This window comes from Brachyhypopomus gauderio, chromosome 4, assembly GCF_052324685.1.
Source record: "Brachyhypopomus gauderio isolate BG-103 chromosome 4, BGAUD_0.2, whole genome shotgun sequence".
NCBI lineage: Eukaryota > Metazoa > Chordata > Actinopteri > Gymnotiformes > Hypopomidae > Brachyhypopomus > Brachyhypopomus gauderio.
In genome coordinates, this window is record NC_135214.1 from 32,468,471 (window position 1) to 32,492,426 (window position 23,956).

General features: G+C 45.4%; 1 protein-coding gene across 2 annotated transcripts in view; it reads left to right on the top strand.

Moving 5' to 3' along the window:
• grm6a (glutamate receptor, metabotropic 6a) overlaps positions 1-22,906 on the top strand; it is a 43,518-nt gene extending 20,612 nt beyond the window's left edge. Inside the window, exons 3-12 of one of the 2 annotated variants that reach the window (XM_077004049.1) lie at positions 5,337-5,553; positions 6,478-6,613; positions 8,894-9,048; positions 9,343-9,483; positions 10,214-10,414; positions 12,474-12,613; positions 13,448-14,071; positions 15,782-16,093; positions 18,191-18,436; positions 21,320-22,051. In XM_077004049.1, coding sequence (XP_076860164.1) covers positions 5,337-5,553; positions 6,478-6,613; positions 8,894-9,048; positions 9,343-9,483; positions 10,214-10,414; positions 12,474-12,613; positions 13,448-14,071; positions 15,782-16,093; positions 18,191-18,433 — 2,169 coding nt within the window. In that variant the 3' untranslated portion in view covers positions 18,434-18,436; positions 21,320-22,051. Of the gene's footprint in view, positions 1-5,336; positions 5,554-6,477; positions 6,614-8,893; positions 9,049-9,342; positions 9,484-10,213; positions 10,415-12,473; positions 12,614-13,447; positions 14,072-15,781; positions 16,094-18,190; positions 18,437-21,319 lie in introns of both variants that reach the window. The other variant, XM_077004050.1, reaches the window with a different exon arrangement.
• Positions 22,907-23,956: the final 1,050 nt, after the last annotated feature.

A 23,956-nucleotide genomic window follows, 5' to 3' on the forward strand; every position in this document is an offset into this window, starting at 1 on the left:
GGTATCTCATGATGTGACAACCTCCATTCATTCATCTGGCTGCCTGCAGATGCCACAGAGGCGCTGGCAGACGGACTTGTGTCTGCTCCTCTGGGTGTGTCAACAGTGTGTTCTTTCTGATTCCTTTTGTGTCCATCTCAGTGGATTAGAAGGATTACCCTCCTAGAGATTGTGCCATTCTTACCAGTGGTGCAGGTCTTCGTTCCTCTCCCCTGTAAGCGCCGCCTGCTCATGCCAGCTGGGAGGACTGGGAGGACTGGGCGGACTGGGAGGACTGGGAGGACTACACTACTGAGCAACCCTCTGGTTCTCTGGTTCCCCCCGCGCTCATCTTGGAGCTGTCAGGCCTCTTGGCTGCTTTTCTGTGTGTGAACGACTGAAATAAACCCCCTTCCAAGCTGATTCTAGTACTTCCAGATCCTGGTGCTAAAAAGAGCAACTCACACACACACACAAAAAAAGAGAGATAGAGAAAAGAATGTAATGAAGGAGGAGACCAATTGTCTTTCGGGCATTTTATCGTCTTACCAGAGTGGACCAGCAAATTTACCACCTGCTAGGGAGCAGAGTGTAGCAAAAGGTCACAGAGGAGCTGGTGAAGGTGTCAAGGTCACCAAGGACCTGATTGCCAGCCAACGCCATGCTGAGGTTTTACACCCCTGCGGGATGTGAAGAAAGCCACTCAGAGACGTGGTTAACTCAGCGCCACTGACATCCCATCCTCCCTGGGGAACCACAGCTTACACACTTCTTACAGCCTGCATGAGTCCATGAATATGACGAGCTAGAGGAGGAGGTTCTGGAGGAGGAGGTTCTTGGGCAGGAGGTTCTGGAGGAGGAGGTTCTGGAGGAGGAGGTTCTTGGGCAGGAGGTTCTGGAGGAGGAGGTTCTTGGGCAGGAGGTTCTGGAGGAGGAGGTTCTGGAGGAGGAGGTTCTTGGGCAGGAGGTTCTGCCTGGTGTTGGCACTCTGCCACTGCTGAGCCTTCATCACTGGGGCTCCAGGCCTCCTCGATCCCCCGCAACAGCGGGATGACTAAGACAGGGTTGCTTCAGTGGTTTCCACCCAAATGTCTGCTCAAAGCCTGCCAAGATGCGTGGAAAACCACCCAAGAATACACATATTGCAGAATATATCAGCTAAATCATCGGCTGCATTGACTGATGTGTGGTGTGGAACATTTGTTGCTATCTTGAGCTCACAGTGTTTCTGGTCATCACAGGTCTTCACTATTTGTGTTTGATCACTGCACAGTACTCAGAAATGGGCCCTGATGTCATGGCTGCAATCTTTGCAGTGCGACTGCAAATCCCCTATAGCAGGTGTTATCCATGGCTTTAGATCAGGGCCACATTCCCATTATTTTCAGTACCTTTGTTTGTATTTTTTATGTAAGCTCCTGACCAGCTGTTACCGCAGTCAGGAAAAAGGTCTGATCAGTTAATACCCAGAAGAGCCCTGGAGAAGGAGGAAGGTGGAACCAGTTCACCACGAAAACTTGAAAATGTGGATTCAACCAGTTCTTGTTTTTTCTTGTTCTTGTTCTTTCAACTTTTTTCAAGCCTCCCTGTGGCTGCTGTCAGGATACAACATGGAGATGACCGTACAGTAACGGCAGGAACTGTGTATGGATTTAGCTGCTGTACGTACAGTACGTATGTTACAGTACGTACATTACAGTACATACGTTACAGTACGTACGTTACAGTACGTACGTTACAGTATGTAAATGTTTTCTTGACTGCCTGGGCCCTGGACAGGCTACATAGGACTGGACACATTGCCAAGCGAAAGAAATGCAACCCGAGACTCTTGTAAAGTCATTACTTATTGTACTGGATCTGGAGTTGCTTTCAATGGACTCAACTGAGATCAACCCACCATCAAGAAAGGTAATGGCGTCCCTACAGTTGGTGGAATACTGCTAGGGATTAATTGTCAAACTCCCATGAATGGCCTCCCACCTCTTGGAACTCACACAGGCAAAGTCCAGTAGACCAGATGAAACAGAGAACATCTTCACCTCAAAGTGCCACCTCACCTCGGAGGAAGTCCTGCACAACCCAGGGTCTTCTGCCTCTTTGGGGTCCAAACAAGGCAGAGAGTGTAGGGTTTGGGCTCAATCCTGGGAAAGGTGCTGATATGGACATCCCACATCTTATAACTAGGCCAGACTTGAATGAGAATCCCTGGCCATTAAATGATCTGTCGACCACATGTTCTTCCTGTTCCCTGTTGTTTTTAGCAAATGTAGGGGATTGCAAGGAGTTCCCTACTGCAGGCTGTGGTGTCCTTACCAACAGAGCCACGCTGACGCTTCCTCATCGCACTTACTCTTGAAGGCATTGACCACCACACATCTGTAATGAGGACCACTCCTAAACTGCCCTCTGGGTCCCTCCCTCCCTTTTCCCTAGGAAGTGTTGCTTGGTTGCTTGTAAGTGAACAAGTGGGTAAAAGTAATTACTGGGTTCAGTAGCCTGTGATGCTTGAGTTGCTCACAGTAAAGATTCTCACAAAGACAAAATGTCCCCTGAGAAAACTTAACCACTTAACCATTAAGGTTCTTTGTTCTATAAAATATTTCATTATCTGAGATGTTTTTTTAAGTTAAAAAAAGGTGGAAACACAGTAAATGATTAAATAATGTTTTGATTACATAACACAAGTATGTTTCTGTGTAAAATAAACATTTGGCAAATATTCTTGAAATATTTCTGCTTGCTTTACTTCTTGTCACGTGTGGCATGTTCATATGCACATCATGATGGAGAACAGACACTCTCTGCTCGAATTTACCACCCAGTAAACATATAATCCCTTTGCCATTGGGTGCACATGGAACCCTAGATTGCCCTTTGGTCATGGAGGGCTCATGGCACAGCCCACACTATATTTTACTGGGTGCGCTCCCAAAGGCAAGATGTTCCATGTCACTGCTTTGAAAAACATTGATTAAAAGTAGAATATTCAAACTGTTTTGTCCACTTTGATAAGACTGTTGAGCAATGTTTTTATCCAGGGTTTGTCTTGGGGGTATATGCGGTGTGTTTAAAGCCACTAATTACCATATCAGCCTAATTAATTATTATAACTACTGCTGTAGGGTGCATCCGAGGCTTTGCAAGTCTGCTTTGAATCTGGGCTGAGATCCAGCTCACCCAAAAGAAGTTTGAGCATGCATAGACTTCATTTGAACTTCAGATTGCTTGTAGACAATGAATTATGGATAGCAGTAAGGGCAGCAGAGTAGATGTTGTGGATTACCAGAGGGGAGGTCTAACTAGACAGAGGTGCACTGACAGACAGATAGATATGCAAGAAAAATGTGGTCATGCTTCCACACACGACTGCAAAAAATACAAAAATGAACACACATAGAAACACACAGCCAGCACAATATTATGCATGCATACACACACACACACACACACACACACACACACACACACACACACACACACACACACACACACACACACACACACACACACACACACCCATATAAAGTGCAATACACAGAGTGAATGACGGGATTCACATTCACAATACAATAGTTCTATGCATAAGAAAGAAATCATGACTCTTTATCAACACTAGCAGGACAAACCACGCCTGAGGGAGGACCCCAGACAGGACCCATTACTATGATTAAAAGACTGATCGGACTTTCTCAGCCAACCAGAGCGGTGCTCGCACAGAGTGCTGTTAGAACTGAATGTTTTGCATGTATTTAGAGCAATTCAACTGTCTGATCTTGATCTGTGTAGATTTCTGCTGATGCTCTGTAAAGCTACTTGTGATTTATACAGCCAGGTTTGCAACTTTGAGAAAATTCCATGTATATGTTGTTGGTGTTGTCACAGCTGCGCGTGTGTGCCTGTGTGCATGTGTAGACTAAAACGATCAAATGTTTGTGTTCTGATGTAATCTGTGAATATAAGAAGTTACGGTTCAAAGTCTAGCAGATGGAGTTTTAGCAGCAAATGTACCTGGTGTAGCAGCAGACGTCTGTGTGGGGGTTTCTGAAAGGCCTGACAGCCCACCCCCACAACCCTGTACCCTACAGCTCTGCCTCTGCCCCACTGAGTTCCACTTCATTTGACTAAAACCACTTTAATCCTCAATAGATAATCTGTCAAATGGCTTCCTCTTGTGTCTTTCCCTCCATGTGCTCTCTCGTACACACACCTGGGTTCCTTCCTGTCTCTGACCCACATTTTTTACATTTCTGGGGGCGTTAACAATACGGCAGAGTTAGTTTGGCTCTTTTACATCCAGCCGATACGATAGTGTGAGCAATGTGAGGCCCCGCCCACCCGCTGTGCCCCCACACTGAGGAGTGGAATAAATTGGGGTCTTTGAGCTGTTGTCAAGGTTATGAACAGTCTGGCCGTGTTTGCTGACACAGCAGCTGCCACAGGGACGGCCCTCTTTTTTGTTCTTCGTGAGAGAAGGCTGTGTCTGAACCCTCGTTTGTGGGCTTTTATCTGTTCTAGGGGAGGCTTATCTGTGTCATTCATGAAGTGTATTACTCGGAACCAGCAGCCATATTAAAATCCCAGAGCCCGATAGCATTGGATTAAAACACACCAAAAGACAATTAACATGGCCGATAGGTTGTGAGTGTGGTCAACACAAAGCTGTCAGTATTTTAAAAAATTACAAGGCAGGCTTAACTCTTAGCTGGGAATGTAAAGGCCACACTGCTGCCACATATGGAGTAATGTAACTGAATCATGCTCACTTATACACAGCAGTTTCAATCATTGCCACATAGACTACATGAAACTACTTTTTCATTTAGCAGTGTAAGAACCTTTGACTGCAAACTGATTATACTGGGAGAAGGTTGTAATACACCTAACAGTTAAAAACTGACATTATACCTCAATGTACTTCAAGCAATTCTAACATACTTAGAATATATTTACCAGAAAAAATGCTCCCAAGATTTCTAATATGGTTGGATGAAATGAAACATGTGCTCAACAGGGGCTGAAGCTGGCTAACCAACTGTGCAGGGCAACAGCTGTGCTACAGTTTATGGTACATGGTCTCTAGAAGCTGTAAGATGGGTTACAGTTTATTGTACACAGTCCATAAATTGCACCTATTAGATGGGTTATGGTTTATTGAACACAGTCTGTAAAATGCAGCAATATTATATACCTGGAAAAGTAACCAATGATTGTAAATACAAAGTTGTAGTTTCTATTAATACTGGTGATGATTGTATGTATGTTGAAAACTAACATAGTGCAGCTTCCAAGGTGCCTTTTGTTGTTGTTTTGTAATGGTGATGCATTGATGTATTTGTATGGTGTCCTGTGGTCAGATCCCTCAAATCAGCTACGCATCCACAGCACCAGAGCTCAGCGACAACAACCGCTACGATTTCTTCTCGCGGGTGGTGCCGCCGGACTCGTACCAAGCACAGGCCATGGTGGACATCGTGAAGGCCTTGGGCTGGAACTACGTGTCCACGCTTGCGTCGGAGGGCAACTATGGAGAGAGCGGCGTGGACGCCTTCGTGCAGATCTCTCGGGAGGCAGGTACGTTCCTGTGAGGAGCAGCCCGAGGGAGATCTCACCCTCTGTCCTGCAGAGGTCATAGGTTAAAGGTGCACTTCTCCACTGATGTGCTAGCATGTTTCTCAGCTTTAGGTCAAGCTCAGTGTAACACTCCTAACACTCTAACACTCCTTAAATAACACTCCTTACTTGACACTCCTGCTGTAACATGTGCCAGCCCTGATGTGACATCTGGCTTTATCTGTATAAATTTGCATTCGATCTGAAGAGGCTGACTGGCTGAGTCAGGTGCACTATATGAAGTTAGATCTCCATAGGCTGGATGGTTTGTCCTGCTCTCATCCTGCTGGAAAATCCTGAGAATTAAACTTCACTCGTATAGTATTCCTTTAACCCATTTTGCATTATAATGAATTAAAAATCAAGGTATAATAGTGTTCAAAAGGTACACTGATTGGTTTCCTGGAATGACATGTAATTTATCTGCCTTTGCCCCATAGAGCAGGAGTGTCCATCTCAGTCCAAACACTGACTTCAACATTTCCTGAACCACCTTCACCTCACCTTTAACCCTAGAGCTCTAGAGTAGACAGCTAATCACCGGGCCCTGGATTCGGCAGACGGCGTGTGAATGTACGTTGTAATGTAGTCCTCCATGATCGGATCACATGTCTCATTCCTCCTCTGTCTGCCCACTCCTGAGACAGAGACTTTTTTTTGTGTCTTGACCGAACCAAATTAGAGGACCTATTAATAACCCATGCAGTACTGTACGTCCCACAGAGCCAGGGGTGTGGAGAAAGAACGTGGTTGAGATGGACGCATGCATTTCTACCCATCTGCCAGCTTCGAGTTCTCTGGAGTCATTAATATAAATTGGACTGGGTCACCTTCAGGGAGACATATTTTGGCATTAGTGTCCATCTTTTGCACCCCCTGACACAGGAGGCCTGTGCATTGCCCAGTCTATGAAGATCCCCAGGGACCCTAAACCTGGGGAGTTTGACAAGATCATTAAAAGACTAATGGAGACTCCCAACGCCCGGGGGGTCATCATCTTTGCCAACGAGGACGACATCAAGTAAGTGAAGCTTACTTGAAATTCTGAAGGATTTCATACAATTCACAATTCACAATAGGCTGCACAGCGGTAACAGCATGAAAGTGAATAAAGAAAATGAAAAAAAAAAGTTCAAGCAAAACAAAGTGACTTTTTTCAACAACATTTTTTTTCACCAAGATGCTTTAGATACCGGCAGCTTAGATCCGATCAGGTGCTAATCACCTGTCATTTTGAAAAAGGGTCAACGGTATTTTAAATGAGATTAGGTATTTTGTAGCAGTAAATGAAATGTCTCCAAAAACTTTATTTTGACTTTGATTTTAAGCCAGTTCAGTAGATAATTAGGCTTTAAATTTTCAATAGTGTTGTTACAGGTTAAGAACTTTTTAAGATTTTTAAGATTGTTTTTTTGTCACATCAACTAAAAAAACAGACAAAATAATTGTATATGTCTCACATATAAAATATTTTCAGACAGTTCCTAAGAAGTGGATGAAAACAAATCTGGAATGGGTTGTGTTGTTATGATCGAGTAAAGAAATTCACTGATATTGTCATAAATATGACCATGTTGCAACAGTACCTAGGACGTTTGTGGATTATGTGTCCTCACTGACCCAGGATCTTATCTGTTACAGCTAAAATAAAGACAACCTAGAAAGCCCAATGCAAAGCTAATGTGTCACAGCAGGTAAAACGACCCCACACATTTGCATTAAAACCCTGGCAAACATAATTCAGGAGGAGTCCCTTTGATTTTCTGATGAAGTTCTGAAACCATATTAAGCACAGAAATTACAGAAAGAGAAGATCATGAAACCTCAGGTCTTATCCCACTCCCCACTGACCATCACCCAGTAGAGAAGCAGTTGATTCATCTGGACGTTTTATGGATAGGTATTAGTCCCAGGTTTGGTGAGATTGTGGCTTAGTTTAAGGTTGGCCTCATGGTTCGGTATTTCTGTGCTTTTGTGTCTCTCCATCTCCAGCCGAGAAAAGCTTCTTGGTTTTTCCTCTCATTCTCACTTGCTCTCGCTTACAAGCGAAAAAATCACACATTTTGGATGTTTCTCAGACATCGCCACCCGAACACAATTTGTGCAATGCTGTTTGACCCAGCCCACAGTGTGTGTTGTACCCTGACCATTAAATGTCAGTGTGTCTGCTCATGAGTGTGAGGTCTGTCTATCTCACCCCACCTCATCCCCCATCCCCCAACCTCCCGCTGTTACCTCAGCTCCACCTGCCCCTCCCCGGTTCACTACGCAGATCTGATGTTCAAGTCAGGATCTGCTGTCTCGTGTGGGTCCGTGGCAGCCTCAGTGGCGGAAGCGTGGCAAGCCCAAACAACGCCGGAGAGATGCAGAGACTCAAGGCGCCTCTCTGGCACGGAGGGTCACGCACTTTCAAACGCAGACACGCACCTGCCGTTTGATACAATACGCCAAATGTAAAATTGTGAACTTGAGGCTGACTTCTGAAAATAATCTGGTTTGACTCCTGGAAAAAAAAAACCACGGATGCGTTGTGTTAGCTGTGGTCTTTGAGCGAGGCTGTTGTTAGGAGGCTGGTGTTGCATTATGGGAAGACAGAGCAGCGGTGCACAGTAGCGCCTGACTGAGCCTTTAAAGCATGCGGCTCATGGCCGACAGACCCTGCATGCTGCTGCCGTAGACACAGGTGTGCTGAAGTTGTGGGCTTATTAAAACGCACAGCACTGTGGACATGCAGAGCCTGTTGAGGTGGTGAGAACTGGTGCTAACTCTGGCACTGTAGCTGAATTCAAACAAGGCGTAATTAGATGCCACTGTAAGAGACCCGTTCTCTCCTGTTTTGAGGACTCAAATTAGAACAGGCCCGTTCCGATTTGTTAGCAAGCTGTTCGCTGTCTGCCCTTGCTGACTGCAGTTCATTCAGTGGCTCAGCTGAATCAATATGGCCGCTCATTAGCGAGATAGGACACAGAGGCCTGCTGGGAATTTTAAGACATGTCCACCCTTGTTCTGAGTGTGATTTGAACAGTTCACAGCACAAGCACCAATGAACCCAAAGTACTCAGAACTTTTGCCGCACAAACCGCTGTGGAATCTACGTTATTTCCCATGATTCTGTACTCTGTTGATCTTCACTTCTATTATATTAGCATATTTGTTTCACATTTTATGTTAAGATGTACATATGTGGTCTACTTTGAAAATTCCACTCACTATTTTAGAGAGTTTTAGAGATTTTTTTATTTCCCCTTTCACAATTTTTGATCTTGCTGCCAAATCTGATTCTCCGTCCTGGTTTGCACAGGCAGGTGCTGGGAGCTGCTAGAAAAGCAAACCTCACTGGCCATTTTAAGTTCGTGGGCTCGGACAGCTGGGGTGCCAAGAGCTCCCCTATCCTGGATCACGAGGACGTGGCGGAAGGTGCGGTCACCATCCTGCCCAAGAGGGCGTCCATCGATGGTAAGGACCGAACCACAAGCTTATTTGTTGGAGCCCATCGGATTTTACAGTTATTATCGACAACCCACTATACATTGGAATTTAGTTTTATTGCTGTCTGTACACGTAAGACCATTTGTTTACTTGTCATGTAAGCTTTGAAACATATCTGATCAACTTTCAGACTTTCAAAGTTTAAAATTTTTATATTTTTATTAAATATGAAAATATCTATTGCCAAAACTTTGATATGTGATAAACTTTGACACTTCCGCTGTTATACATATGAGCCTGTTTACTTTCGGTGTTGCTCAGGGTTCGATCAGTACTTCATATCCCGCTCTCTGGAGAACAACCGCAGAAACATCTGGTTCGCCGAGTTCTGGGAAGACGATTTCAGGTGCAAACTGACGCGGCCAGGCATCAAACTCGACCCTGAGAAGAAGAAATGCACAGGTGAGGCTGATCTGATCGATTCGATGGAGAAAGAGAGAGTGGGAGGAAGGGAAAGAGAGAAGGTTATGGAGACTCTGTGGGCAGACTCTGCTTTCCGGAGGAGACAAACTGCTCCAGTTCGCACTGTGAGCTGGGAGTGGTGCAGAAAAAGCACCACTTCCTTACAGGGCGGCCCATATACAGCTCAGAAAGAAATGCAATCCATAAGACGTTAGGCAGTTTCAGTAAATTCACTGACAGCAGTAAAGTGCCATATGTACTGGGACTGGAGTGAACAGAATTCTGCCAATGACTTATTTATTTGACTTATTTATTTGACTTATTTATTTGACTTATTTATTAGCTTTGGCAATGATGTGATTTGTAATATTTATGCCAATGAGGGATTGTTGAACATGAATTTAAGAGAAAGAGGGGAGGGAGAGAGAGAGAGTGAGAGAAAGAGAGAGAGGGAGAGAGAGAGGAAGAGAGAGAGATAGAGAGAGGAAGAGAGAGAGACATACAGGATGGACAAGGACCAGTAAAATCCTGAAATGAAGAATTTGATGCTCATGATGGTGACAGGTAACTTCAAAGACCTTAAATTTTTTATCCTAGTGTTCTAAACCTGCTCAGTTTCTCAGTCTTACCTCAGTTTTCCAGTTTTACTTCTCCCCTGTTGCTCCACATATCAGTTTCTCTCTCTCTCTCTCTCTCTCTCTCTCTCTCTCTCTCTCTCTCTCTCTCCCAGGTAATGAGAGGATTGGTCGAGACTCTCCATATGAGCAGGAGGGGAAGGTACAGTTTGTGATCGACGCCGTGTACGCAATGGCCCACGCCCTGCACAACATGCACGTGGACCTGTGTCCAGGGGCCGCGGGCGTCTGCGACAAGATGGACCCGGTGGAGGGACGCTCCCTGCTCACCTATATCCGCAGCGTCAACTTCAACGGTGAGCCCAGATCACCATCGCAGGCAGTCGGGCCACACAGGCGATGCTGCACTGCGTGTGCTGCACATACCCATACACACAATAATTATAACACAACACAACACCACTGGCATAGATTAATTATCTTTTCACAATAAAATCTGACTTTTTTATACAACCTACCATACTGCACCATACTCCACCATACTGCACCATACTCCACCATACTCTCATACTGCGCCATATAAAATGTAAATGTGCCGTATTTTGTCAATTGTGATTTTTACACCGCAGTCGAAATTTGTCCTCCGCTTTTAACCCATCTGTGCAGTTAGAACACACATACACACACAAACACTAGTGATTACTAGGGGGCTGTGGATCACACTGCCCAGAGCGGTGGGCAGCCCTAGCCCGGCGCCCGAGGAGCAAGTTGGGTTTAGGTGCCTTGCTCAAGGAAACCTCAGTCATGGCCTCAGGTCTGGGAATCGAACCCACGACCCTCCGGTCACAAGACCAGTTCCCTACCACCAGGCCATGACTGCCCCATGTGCACCATATGCCACCATCCTCCACCATACTCTACCATACTCCAGATAGTGTCTATCCTCCACCATCCTCCACCATACTCCAAATAGTGTCTATCCTCCACCATCCTCCACCATACTCTACCATACTCCAGATAGTGTCTATCCTCCACCATACTCTACCATACTCCAGATAGTGTCTATCCTCCACCATCCACCACCATACTCTCCTGAAAACACAGCAGTCTAACTGGAAAACACTGACAACTGTGTCTGATTCTGAGATGATGAGCTGTTGATGGAGTGGTAGGACCAGTAATATGTTCCATATGAGCTGTGAGACAGCAGGTTTGAGCTTTGTGCTTTGGGCAGCACAGGATGACCTGCAGGTCAGCAGGTTGGTGTAGCACACTGGGTCTTCTGGGCTGCCTTGCTGGAGCACTTCATCTGTGGGTGCAACTTTAACAAATAGAGGGCAACCCTGCTTTATGTCTGCAGCGCATCTCTCTCTCACTCTCTGGCATAATCTTTAATCCTTCTCTGGGTTTCCTTGTCCCCCAGCAGTTCAGAAATGATATTTCTCTAGCTGCACTTGGCAAGAGAAGTTCTTTATGGAAGGTTTTTATGAAGAGAATTTTCTATTTGTGGCCTGTGTCCTAGTGCAACTCTCACTGCAAAAAAACCATCTTGTCCTGCTCTTGTGTTTGGTGAGTGAAATCCCAGAGGACAACGCCAGAACCAGGATTACATTATTTTGGAAGGGGAAATTGTTCCACCAAGGAATGATGGAATGAAATGAAAACCAAAATTGAATGGAAGCTTTTCCTTTTGTGTTTTTCTTGTGTTTGAAACCACATATCAGAACGAACAGGGACTTCTCGTCTTGTGAAATCAGTGCAGAGTAATTGACATAAAGCAGTTGATCCACCTGGGGTGTGGGCGGGTAGCTGGGGCTGTGTGATGCTTGTAGGCACATTGGCCCCGAGAGGCCCCTCACCATCACACCCACCTCCTCCGCTGTTTCCTCCATGTTCACTTTGAAAACACGATCAGGGCCAAAAATAGGGCCCTCTGTATGTAATATTTATACAGTTTAAAGTATGCATGAATGGGTGATCAATCCAAGCATGTTTAGGGCAGCTGGTGGGGGGCAGAAGGGAGCTGGGAATGCTCTGCACCCCTGGAGGAGTTAGGGAGCTCTCGCACGCCTGTGGTGGCAGCCTGGGCTGGTTTGAGTTTCCAGGTGATAACACAGTTATCCCTGTGGGTCCGCGCTCTCAGTTAGGGGTTGGAGTAATGGGAAAGTCGCTCTTTTGGGTTGGGCTACAAAAAAAAACGTGAGAACAGGATTAGTGCTGTGTACTGTAGGCTTTGAGGTGTAGGTTAACACGTTTCATATAGATGTGCCCATCTCAAATCATTTTATGTGCTTATTCATCCATTCAGTGTGTGTTATGTTCAGAAATGAGACAAATAATAGAATCTATATGTCTATGATATTTTGGCTAAAGCACGTTAAATGTGAATGGTGAGTTCTGGTTTGGCTCTTGCAGGTAGTGCTGGAACTGGCGTTCTCTTCAACGAGAACGGAGACGCTCCAGGCCGCTACGACATCTTTCAGTATCAAATGACCAACACAAGCAACCCAGGATACAAAGTCATTGGCCAGTGGACAAATAACCTTCGGCTCAATGTGTGTGTGTTTGTATTTTATGGCTCTATACATTTGCTCTGCTTCCTCTGCATTTTACATTGAACTTCAAATGGCTAAGATCATGTATTCTACTGACAGAAAAGCTTTCATGCCGCACCAGGGACTACACAGAGAGAATGAGCAGTATTAACAAATACCTGGCTGGCACAGTAATAACAGACTATATGCTTTTATTTTTACAAATGTTTATTATGCTATATTGTTTTAATTGTGCTATTTTGTTAATATCGTATTGTGCCTAATGTCTAAATTAAATGTTGTCACAGGTATGTGTTGTGTATACTGGGTTTTGCTGCTATCCACAGTTGCAGTGTGTGGGGGGGCTCTGTGTCTGCTCCCGGCAGATACGGGTGGACTGCTGTATTAGACGTCACGCTGGCACAGCAGAAACAATAATAATACATAATAATAGCTCAGTGGAAAGAGCTGCATTCAGCTGAAGAGCTGTGGATCAGTGGCATGGGTAAAATGGGTGTGGCACTGGTGGTGGGTGTGGCACTGGAGGTGGGCGTGGCACTGGAGGCGCTCTGCCACATTGTGCTTGGACTCTGCCACCTTGGGCAAGGGTGATGCATTTGATCCATAGTGTAGCAGATATGCAGTGCATGCTGGTTCATTCTCATTTTCCCTTTGAAATGCATCTAAAGGCAAAAAATGTCCGTATGTTTCCTCACAACAGTATCCATGATTTCCTGTTGGTCATTGCGTGACTTCCTGTTTGGTCAATAGTGTGATTTCCTGTGGGTCATTGTGTGACTTCCTGTTGATCGTAGCGGGCACCCCGTCAACCTGCCACGCTTTTGTTCCCATCAGAGGGAGGAGATGCAGTGGTCTGAAGGCGACCGCCAGACCCCCCCCTCCGTCTGCAGCTTTCCCTGCCGGCCAGGCGAGAGGAAGAAGATGGTGAAGGGCGTGCCCTGCTGTTGGCACTGCGAGCTGTGCGACGGCTACCATTACCAGGCCGACGAGTTCACCTGCGAGACCTGCCCGTTCGACACGCGGCCCACGCTCAACCGCACGGGGTGCAGGCCCACGCCCATCATCAAGCTGGAGTGGTACTCGCCCTGGGCCGTCGTGCCCGTCTTCCTGGCCGTGCTGGGCATCATCGCCACGCTCTCCATCATCATCACCTTCGTCCGCTTCAACGACACGCCCATGGTGCGTGCGGCCGGGCGGGAGCTCAGCTACGTGCTGCTCACAGGCATCTTCCTCATCTACTTCATCACGTTCCTGATGATCGCCGAGCCCGGCGCCGTCGTCTGCGCCTTCCGCAGGCTGCTGCTCGGACTGGGCATGTGCATCACCTACTCGGCCATGCTCACCAAGACCAACCGCATCTACCGCATCTTCGAGCAGGGCAAGAAGTCGGTGACGCCCCCCAGGTTCATCAGTCCTACATCGCAACTCGTCATCACCTTCATCCTCATCTCTTTTCAGGTGAGAGATTGGACGATTCTTCTCAGCTTTGCCTGGGACCTCAGTTGCGTTCCCAGTGACCATTTACAAGATTTTAGGAACATCTGGATAGTAAAACCAGGTGTATTCAGTTAGGTTGTGTAACACCGGACCCAGAAGGCATATTGGTGTTTTATCAGTGTTCTGGTTTGACCCAATAGCATGTACAGCATCTCATCAACAAGCCTCACCTTCTCCTAGTGCATTCTGTGAGGAACTTCAGTCTGTGTTGAGCTGTGCTGAGCAAGCTGGACCTTTATTGAACACAAACACAGTGAAAAAAAAAAAACATAAAACAAAGACCATTTCACAAGCCTTATTTGGGCATCTCGCGTGGTTGTGTGGAGGTTGGCATGTGGTGGATGCCGCTAAGCTGTCTGCACATCTCATCAGCCTGAGTGCCTAGCACCGCCCATCTGACTCTGCGAACACGCAGCGGCAGAGACTTCTGTGTTAACATCTGCCACAGACGTGTGACTAACGTGACAGGAACAAAGAACAAAGCCCTTCTTCCGCCACCCACAGAAAGGTCCAGGTGCTAAGTATGTTCTCATTATTGCTGACGTTAGCTTATTTTTCCTTGCAGGAAATGTTATTATAGCTTGTGGCTTGATCTTATGATAAGTCAGTAGAAGTGGGGTGCTGGGGACAGGGGATTATCAGCTCACTGGAGGTGGAATGATTGACAGCGGGGTGATTTCTCGCCCCGCCCCCAGCGCACGCTGGTGGAGGTGTCAGCGAGTCCAAATGATTGCCCCGCAATTCTGTCGCGTATTGTGACAGCACCATCTGTCTCCACGGCAACATGCTGCTGTACGGCGTCCCCTCCCCCCACCCTGGAACTTTCTTCCAGAAGTCTCCGGCTCCAGCCGGCGTGCACCCGTGAACAGGTGCGGCGCCGCCCTGGTGGGCAAGTTCCTGTGAGGAGCAGGTGAGGAGGGCGGATCTCCTCTTCCTGACCTTGCACCATGCAGGTGCTGCCTGTAGTGTGAGGTGACCAGCCATGGTTGCAGGATAATGGTGTTCTGCACTCCAGGACAAATGTGAACACATGGTCGTTTATTTCACCGCATTCGTGCCGGGGGCGGTGACAGGACAGGCCGTGACCAAAATAAAACCTTCCTGTGAACAGTATATGAGCAAGGTTGCGTTACTAACTAAATACACAGAACGAATTACACAAATGTAAATAGACTGAAGTGTGTGAGTCAAACTGAGCATTACTGGGATTGATTGAATGGAATTGTGTCATGGTTCAATTCCACTGACTGCAGACTCATTGTCTGAGTGCTGATAGCTGCGCATCTGTCCACATTTAATGACATTTAGTCAGACTGTGGCCACTTGCTTGCCTCAGAAACTTTATGACCATTAAACCCTGACAGTATTAATATAATCTCACAATATCAGAGTCTTTTTTGATTGCCAACAGGCATGAAATAAAGTGTCCACAGGTTATGGTGACGGATGAGACACAGGCAGTATTTAATAAGTGACAGTCAACATAATGGATAGGCAGTAGATGAAAAACAAGAGACTGACAACACCCAGGGAAACACAGAGAAACATTATTAACAATGAAACATTCCCAACAACAGGTGTCCCAGGCCTGAGTTACGAGAGAGAACTTCCTTGTGCACCGTTACGTTATCCCGCTGTTGTAGCTCACCTCCGATCTCCACCCCCGTGCAGGTGGTGGGGGTGTTCATCTGGTTCGGGGTGGTGCCGCCCCACACCATCGTCGACTACGAGGAGCTGCGTCCGCCCGACCCGGAGCTGGCCCGAGGCATCCTGAAGTGCGACATGTCCGACCTGTCGCTCATCTGCTGCCTGAGCTACAGCATCGTGCTAATGGTCACCTGCACCGTTTACGCCGTCAAGAGCCGCGGCGTCCCCGAGACCTTCAACGAGGCCAAGCCCATCGGCTTCACCATGTACACCACCTGCATCGTCTGGCTGGCCTTCGTGCCCATCTTCTTCGGCACGGCGCAGTCCACGGAGAAGGTGAGCTAGCCGGGTGGTGGTCCCAGGTGGTGGTCCCAGGTGGCGTTAGCGTTTGCGGCGGTTGAAGACGGTGCGCTACGCCTCCGGCAGGCCGAGATGGGCGTGCCGAACGCTGCATTCAGTCTCCTGGGTGGGGTGTTTGTCGTGGTGTGCCAGGTGGTGGGCATGAATCATGCTGCTCAGACTGAAATCTCATTAAGCTTTTCATCTCCTCCATTATTATTAATGTGCAAATAAAATAAAATAAACATAAACATAGCGTGCGCTGTGAGGAAGCGCTGTACTATTCACTTGCGCTCTGTGGTGAAGTGTAAAGCTTTCTGCAGGCGCGTGCATGCGTCGTGTCATCCTTGCTGCTTTGGGAATGCGAACGCAGTTGCATGGCGCGCGCACCTGCGCACAGGGGGAGTCGTTAGTTCAAGGAGCAGCTACCCAGACTCCTGCAGCAGCTCCGCCATAGCTCAGGCTCATCAGACGACTGGGTTAGCGACTAGTTAAGACCTCAAGTGAAAACATTATGCGGCATGTCATTTGAATATGAATTGCGCTCGAGTGAGCGGCTACCTGCCAGAGCCGCGATAACGAGGCAAAGTTGTACCTCGCACAATTCCTCTTCCCGACGAGACCTTTTGTGTGGCGGTGAGCAAACACGGAGAGGGATGAGAGACGCGGCCCCCTCCTCCTCTTTATCTCCCGAAGACACACCATGACACGGAGACAAAGGCTTTCCTTCATAGCAGCCAGGGGTTTTAATTGTGGGGAGAGACAGATAAGAGAAATGAGGGGGAGCTGGAGACACGGTGCCTTTGCCCATCTTAATAAAGCTAAGAGCAGGCGCCGACAGGAACTCCGAGATGCAGTCCTGCTCAGTCCTGCTCAGTCCCGCTCAGCTGTGCTTCCCCTCGGCCAGGTGGATCCCACTGGCGAGGCCTGCAGCCTCTTTATCACCATGGTGACGCTGCACGCAGTGTTTCCTAGAGCGGCACGTGCGGCGTCCATCACACAGCCTGATGTCTGTGGACATGCAGCATTTCTGTGCCCATCGCCGGCTTTCAAGGAACACGACGCTTTTACCAGCAGATTCCGATAACTGAGATGTGTTTTAAAAATAGGTAGCTAAACTCTGTTTGAGAGAGCCTGTTTTGAAACAGAAAGACATTTTACCATAAAAGGACGGAAGAACGGCGAGGATGCAGGAAATGGATTCTTGCTGCCCACAGGTGTCAAATGCCACTTAAATTCTAACTGGATAAAATCACATTAGTTCTTGTCAATGTGAACTCACCACGTGCTGAATTTGTTGCCACCATTTATATTTATTTATAGTCCCTAGGATTACATTTGTTAAACAGATTTGAAAATTGTTATCCCAAGATTCAGGTGTAGTTTTTTAAAGCAGCATTACTAATATATTTTTATACAATACATTTCCCCTCTATATTATTATAATGACTATTATATATTTGCACAAATACATCCCAGCAAACTAGCAGACCCAACCTGCCTGTTCTGAGGTGTTTAGTGAAGGTGTGTCAGTCATTTTCTTTGTAAATTACTCAACTCTGACCTGATTTGCCAATGTAAATATTTTAAATGAAGAATGTTTCCTGGTCTCAGTGCTGAGAGACCTCCTGCACCGAATGTTTTTCTTGTTGTAAATTGTGTATGAGTTCTGAATCAACTCATGATGTGTTAGATAATTAGCTAATGATCTGAGTTGTGGTTGTTAAAAATCTAAACAGCATGGACTCCTCATGAATGGGTAATAAAGTAATCACAGAACAGTTGCAGAGACAATCAGAACATTATAGAAATACAAACACAATATAGAACAGAATCAGAAACAATCACAAAATAAATACATCCAAATTCCTTTAAAACACTGTACTGACGATTACAGCAGATGTAAAACAAATAGTTATCAAAAGCATGGTCTGTTCTTGGTTGACAATCATCTTAATATTGAAATTAATTCTGGTAAAGACGATGTGTAAAATACGTGGACAGATGCGTCCTTCAGCGTGGCCCTGAGCGGGGTTGCTGGATTAGGCCCCTGCCACAGATGGCTCAAGTCTGTGATTGCTGTGTGGCTTGCAGATGTTCATCCAGACGACCACGCTGACCGTGTCCATGAGCCTGAGCGCCTCTGTGTCTCTCGGCATGCTCTACATCCCCAAAGTGTACGTCATCATCTTCCACCCAGAGCAGAACGTGCAGAAGCGCAAGCGTAGCTTCAAGTCCGTGGTGCAGGCTGCCACCATGTCCACGCACATCTCCCAGAACGCGGGCGCCGACAAGCAGAACGGAGAGACCAGGATCGAGCCCGACCGCTCGCAGTAGCAGGTAACCCCGCCCTCTTGGCCCTGACCCCACCCCCCGAACCTTAGCATTCTCCGCCCCCTAGGACCGATTCAGGTGGGGTTTCGCTCCGTCCAAAGAGTGGTGGCCGGGGCTCTCTTCTGGGGCAGTGCAGGAGGACGAAACTCTGTGGACCGTGTGCAAATTTAGTTGATCTATCTTTAGGGCTAATTAGCTGGGTTTAAAGGTGGTTACACTGTGTCGCCTCTCTGGAGATGATGTCATGCAGAGACTTGAATTAAAGGAACTCCAAGGAAAACAGCATCCCAAGTTGGAACAAAGGTGTTAATGCAGTCAGAAACAGGCTATTTACAGTTTATTCTAACTGGGAATTTAACATCGTGCTCAGTTAAATTCAGTCTGAAATGAAAGTCATTAAAAAAGGTTTTAACTGTAAAAAAATAAACTGGTATAATAAATACTGGTATTGGTGAAAGCACAAACTCCTCCCACAGTATATTCCCCCATCGGTAGATGTTCATTACACGAACAGTGGCCATGTCGTCTCGCGCTGCTCCATGTTCTCTTTGTGGTTCACTTTTTTACAGCTGGGAACAGGGGAGGTGAAGCAAAAGCTCACGGAACAATATTCCAAACTCTGTTGGAATTTTTCTTTTGGCACTGGGAAAGGGGTTATTAGAGGGTTTAATTTTGTGAATCCTGAAAGTAAGACGTCTTGAATCTTTTAATAAGTCCTCTTAAGTCTTTTTATCCAAGGGCAGCGTATCACTTTTCTCTATCTTTCTGTTTCTCTCTCTCTCTCTCTCCCTCTCTCTCACGCTTTCTTTTCTTATCGCTGCAAAGCTGTTGGAGATCGAAGGTCCCCATGTCCTCCGTCACTGCGGTGCACACGGACTCTCTCTGAGTTCTGTGAACTGCACCACCTCCTCTGCCCCGTGGCAGAGCTGTTGGGGGGGTGGGGCCCAAGCTTGCATGAAACTTCTTGGAATAGCTACGGTTGATGCGGATAAACTCGTATTGTGCAAATACATTAATATGCCCAAGGATGCAGAATCATAGTTGAATAAAAGACGAGGGAATAAACCAGGAGGACTTAGGAAATACAAAGTAAACAAGAAAATCACTTTAAGTAGGAGACATTACATTTTAAAACCTATAGGACCATAAAAATATAGAATTATCTCACACTTAACTGTTTTGTAAAGTGGCCTTGGGATTATTAAAGGTGCTACAGAAATGTAACTTAACCTCATTCTGGAGAACACTTCAGTGCCATAGCGGAGAACACTTAAATCCCATGGTGGAGATCACTTCAGTTCCATGTTGGAGAACACTTCAGTCCCATGATGGAGAACACTTCAACCCCAGGGTGAATACTTCAGTCCCATGGTGGAAAACACTTCAGTCCCATGGTGGAAAACACTTCAGTCCCATGGTGAAGAACAATTCAGTCACATGGTGGAGAACACTTCAGTTCCATGGTGGAGAACACTTCAGTCCCATGGTAGAGAACACTTCAGTCCTATGGTGAAGAACAATTCAGTCATATGGTGGAGAACACTTCAGTCCTATGGTGAAGAACAATTCAGTCACATGGTGGAGAACACTTCAGTTCCATGGTGGAGAACACGTCAGACCCATGGTGGAGAACACTTCAGTCCCATGGTGGAGAACACGTCAGACCCATGGTGGAGAACACTTCAGTCCCATGGTGGAGAACACTTCAGTTCCATGGTGGAGAACACGTCAGACCCATGGTGGAGAACACTTCAGTCCCATGGTGAATACTTCAGTCCCACTGTGAAGATCACTTCAGTCCCATGGTGAAGAACACTTCAGTCCCACGGTGAAGAACACTTCAGTCCCACAGTGAAGAACACTTCAGTTTCATGCCAGTCTGGTACCCCTTCCAGCAAAATGCTCACTGCAACACGTAGTCATTCCTCATGTAAGAAAAGGATAATTATCAAACACTTCATCTTTCTGCCTAAATAAAGTTTAACAGCCTTTTACCCAGAGGAAATTAAACACTTCCATCATTTAACAGGTGGAGTTTTTATATTCCTTTGATCAAATATTAACCATGTCGTTTTGGAATCATGACTTTTATTAATTTTGATTTCAAATAGGACACTGGATTCGTTGAAGAAACAGTCAGTGTCTCTCCATACGCAAATGCAGTTGGATTCTCGGATGAACCCAGAACGCTTGTCAGTCTGATTCACACGTGGAATCAGAGTTCAGGAGATAAGCCAAATTATGAAATTCCCAACATCAAAATATGCAGAGAGAAAAAAAACCCACTGACCCGAGCAATTCCAGCAGAACCTCTCCTCCGCAGTCCTTGTTTGTGAGCTGTGGGTGTTGCTTACATGAGATCCTTGTTAGCCATGATAAAGAACACATTAGTGGGTTATTTTAGCTTATGGCATTTCCAGGCCATTAGTGGTCTATTTAGCCATCTCATCTACATTCGGGTCTCTGGTGCAAACTGTGAAGTGTTACTTTAGTCTCATGTGAAATCCTCATTATCGTCCAGGTTAGATTAGCCAATGTAGTACAATTACCCAGCCCTTTAGTTTGATTTGAACTTCAGTCTGTGCATTGTAAGCATTCTCTGGAGGCAATTTAGCAGTACACAGCAAAAAAACAGAGAAGTCTGACGGTTAGCACTTTGTGAAGCCACAGTCACATGAAACATGAAAATCAGGGGTCTAGTTAACACGATTACGGCGAGTTCACTTCTTGGTCGTATTGTAGGTTATGATGGCACAGCAGGATGAAACAAACAATATTCTTTTATTATAAAATAATATATTATTTTAGTTCTGCAGTGAAGATGTCTCATTTGGGCCCTGTTAGAGCAGCTGCATTGACCAGCCATGTGTGCGTTTATGTGTGCAACAGCAGGAGCTCCAGAGTGCCGCACGCAGCCGTGCTGGACGGAGAACCGGAGTCCGAGGGGAACCTTAGCACTGCTGCAGTCTGCTGATTTCCATATCAGGACAGCTACGGAGAGACCAAACCGTGAAGATGTGATGACAAAGGAATCTTTTCTAAACAAAGCATGATCTTGACCTGTTTTATGAAAAGCCTGGATGGTTTTTAAGAGAAACTTGTTTTGTGGGGGAGAACTTTTATTGTGGACATGTCATGCTTATTTTTGTTACTGGGTAAAAAAAATTAAAGGATGAGGAAAATATCCACAGTGTGCTCACGGTGAACGCATGCAGTGTTTGTGTTTCCATGCACCTGTGAGCAGCACAACTCCCTAGAGCTCACACTCATGTTTATCAACTCCCATAATCTGAGATTATATGGACAGGCTGGCAGTTGAGTGAAATTCCCACTAGTCTGCTGTTAAAAATCCTGTATCGTCCTACCATGTCCAGCTTTATCCAAAGCAACTGGGAGTATAGAGTCTTGTTCAAGCTGTGTGTTTGTTTCAGGTTAGGATCATTGAAAAAAGCCAAAAGTGATGATCACTTATTAACTTGAGCTGGTTCAATGTCATTTCTTTAACATTTTGTTTGTTTATTACTGACAGTAGCCCCAATAATTTCAATTATGAAATTAATTTTTGAGTATATATATATATATATATATATATATATATATATATATATATATATATATATATATATATATATATACATGGGGGGGTGAGTTGGGGCTCATTCCCAATATCAATAAACACACTCATTCAGAATTCAGTTAAAGCCATTTAGTTAATTTATTCATTTTACCATATGCATAGAATAGCTCAAGTTTTATTATTACTTAGCTCCATGAATGTATTTCTTCTATTGCAGTATTATAGAAACTGGTGTCAATGGTAAAAGACTGTACAGTCACATCCTTTTTGCACTGTAAATATAGGAAACATAAAGAAAGTAGAGTGGATCAGTGGTACTATGTACTTGCTCTGTGTGTCATGAAATGTTATGAAATGTTTACTTTCAGTACAGAAAAATACTTGCATGGGATTTAATATCTTGCTATTCTGTTTCATATGTTCAACAAAGAACATGGAACACGCTTCGTTTGTTAACCATATTTCTATATGACATAAAGTTCCAGACGTCATCTATGAATATAAAATATTTATTTTTGACACATTGTCTGAGTTTTGCACAAATAATTTGAAAGTTCTCCTTGCCCAGCTAGCCTATAACATTACACTACAGGATGTTATTTGTGTCAGATTACATTACAGGATGTTAATTGTGTTACATTACATTGCAGGATGTTAATTGTGTTACATTACATTGCAGGATGTTAATTGTGTTACATTACATTATGTTACATTAACTGGAATCACATTACCGCATTACTTGTTTCTCTTGTAGCAGTGTTAGCCTAATTGAAGTTGGTGGTTTTATTCCAACCTACTTTGTATTTTGTTAGCTGAGTACTGAATAATCATAGAATACATTTGTATTTTGTTAGCCGAAGAATCATAAAATAAATAACATAGCAGCCTGGTTCTGTGAAACCCTGACTGTGCTGTTATTAAATAAACCTCTCTGTGATGTTCACTGGGGGAGTGTGTGTGTGTGTGTGTGTATATGTGTGGGTGTGTGTGTGTGTGTGTGTGTGTGTGTGTGTGTGGGGTGGGGGGGGCAGTATCTATTTGCCACATAATTTAGCTGGTATAGCTAACACATCACTAAATACCACCAATCACTCCCATTGTGTGGTGAGGGGCTTTGATGTTAACTGCAACAATCACCGCTTATGCCACTAGGTTTTATAAAAGAGAACTTTGTCTTACAAACATTTAATCCCAAAAACAGAATACCTCAGAAGTACAGGATGCTAACACTTTACACAGAGAAGAACAGGACGTTAACACAGAGGTGCCGGTGTGGTCTCAGTGAAGAACAGGATGTTAACATAGAGGTGCTGGCATGGTCTCGGTGATGTTAACGGCTTACACAGAGGTGCCAGTGTTTTCTCCACAACAGGAAGTGTTTTACTGATGTAAAGATTTGCATTTTCTCACCTTAATTTAGTGAGATGAGAAAGTGATTAAATGATTTTCAGGTACATTTTTGTGGCAGATATAAAAACTGACCCCTTTTCACATCCACCCTGATAGGCTATTAAATCCAACACGCCACGGTTCTGTACAAGATCCTAGTCCCGCCCACTCTGTCCCAGACGCAGATGACCTGAGAATTTCTGCTTTCTCCCGCTGCTGCATGCTGAATGATCATTATAGTTTTGCTTCCATCATATCATTTCAGCATGAATATTAATGAAAATGAAAGGGAATTATTCTACCTGATTTACATTACTCCTTGGAGCATGCTGTGCTGTTTGAGCATGTAAACGGAACATGAATTCAGTGTCAAAAGGAGTCTATCTCTCCTACGCTGTCGCTATGTGTGGTTATACACAGAGGAAGTAAGGCCTTCACAAGGCATTTCTGCATATATAACATTAAATATAGATGGTATAGGTAGTAGACACTGAGCTCTACATAGGGAATGGCTGGCATAACCAAGCAGGCAACCAATCAGGGAGCTGAAGGAGGATGAT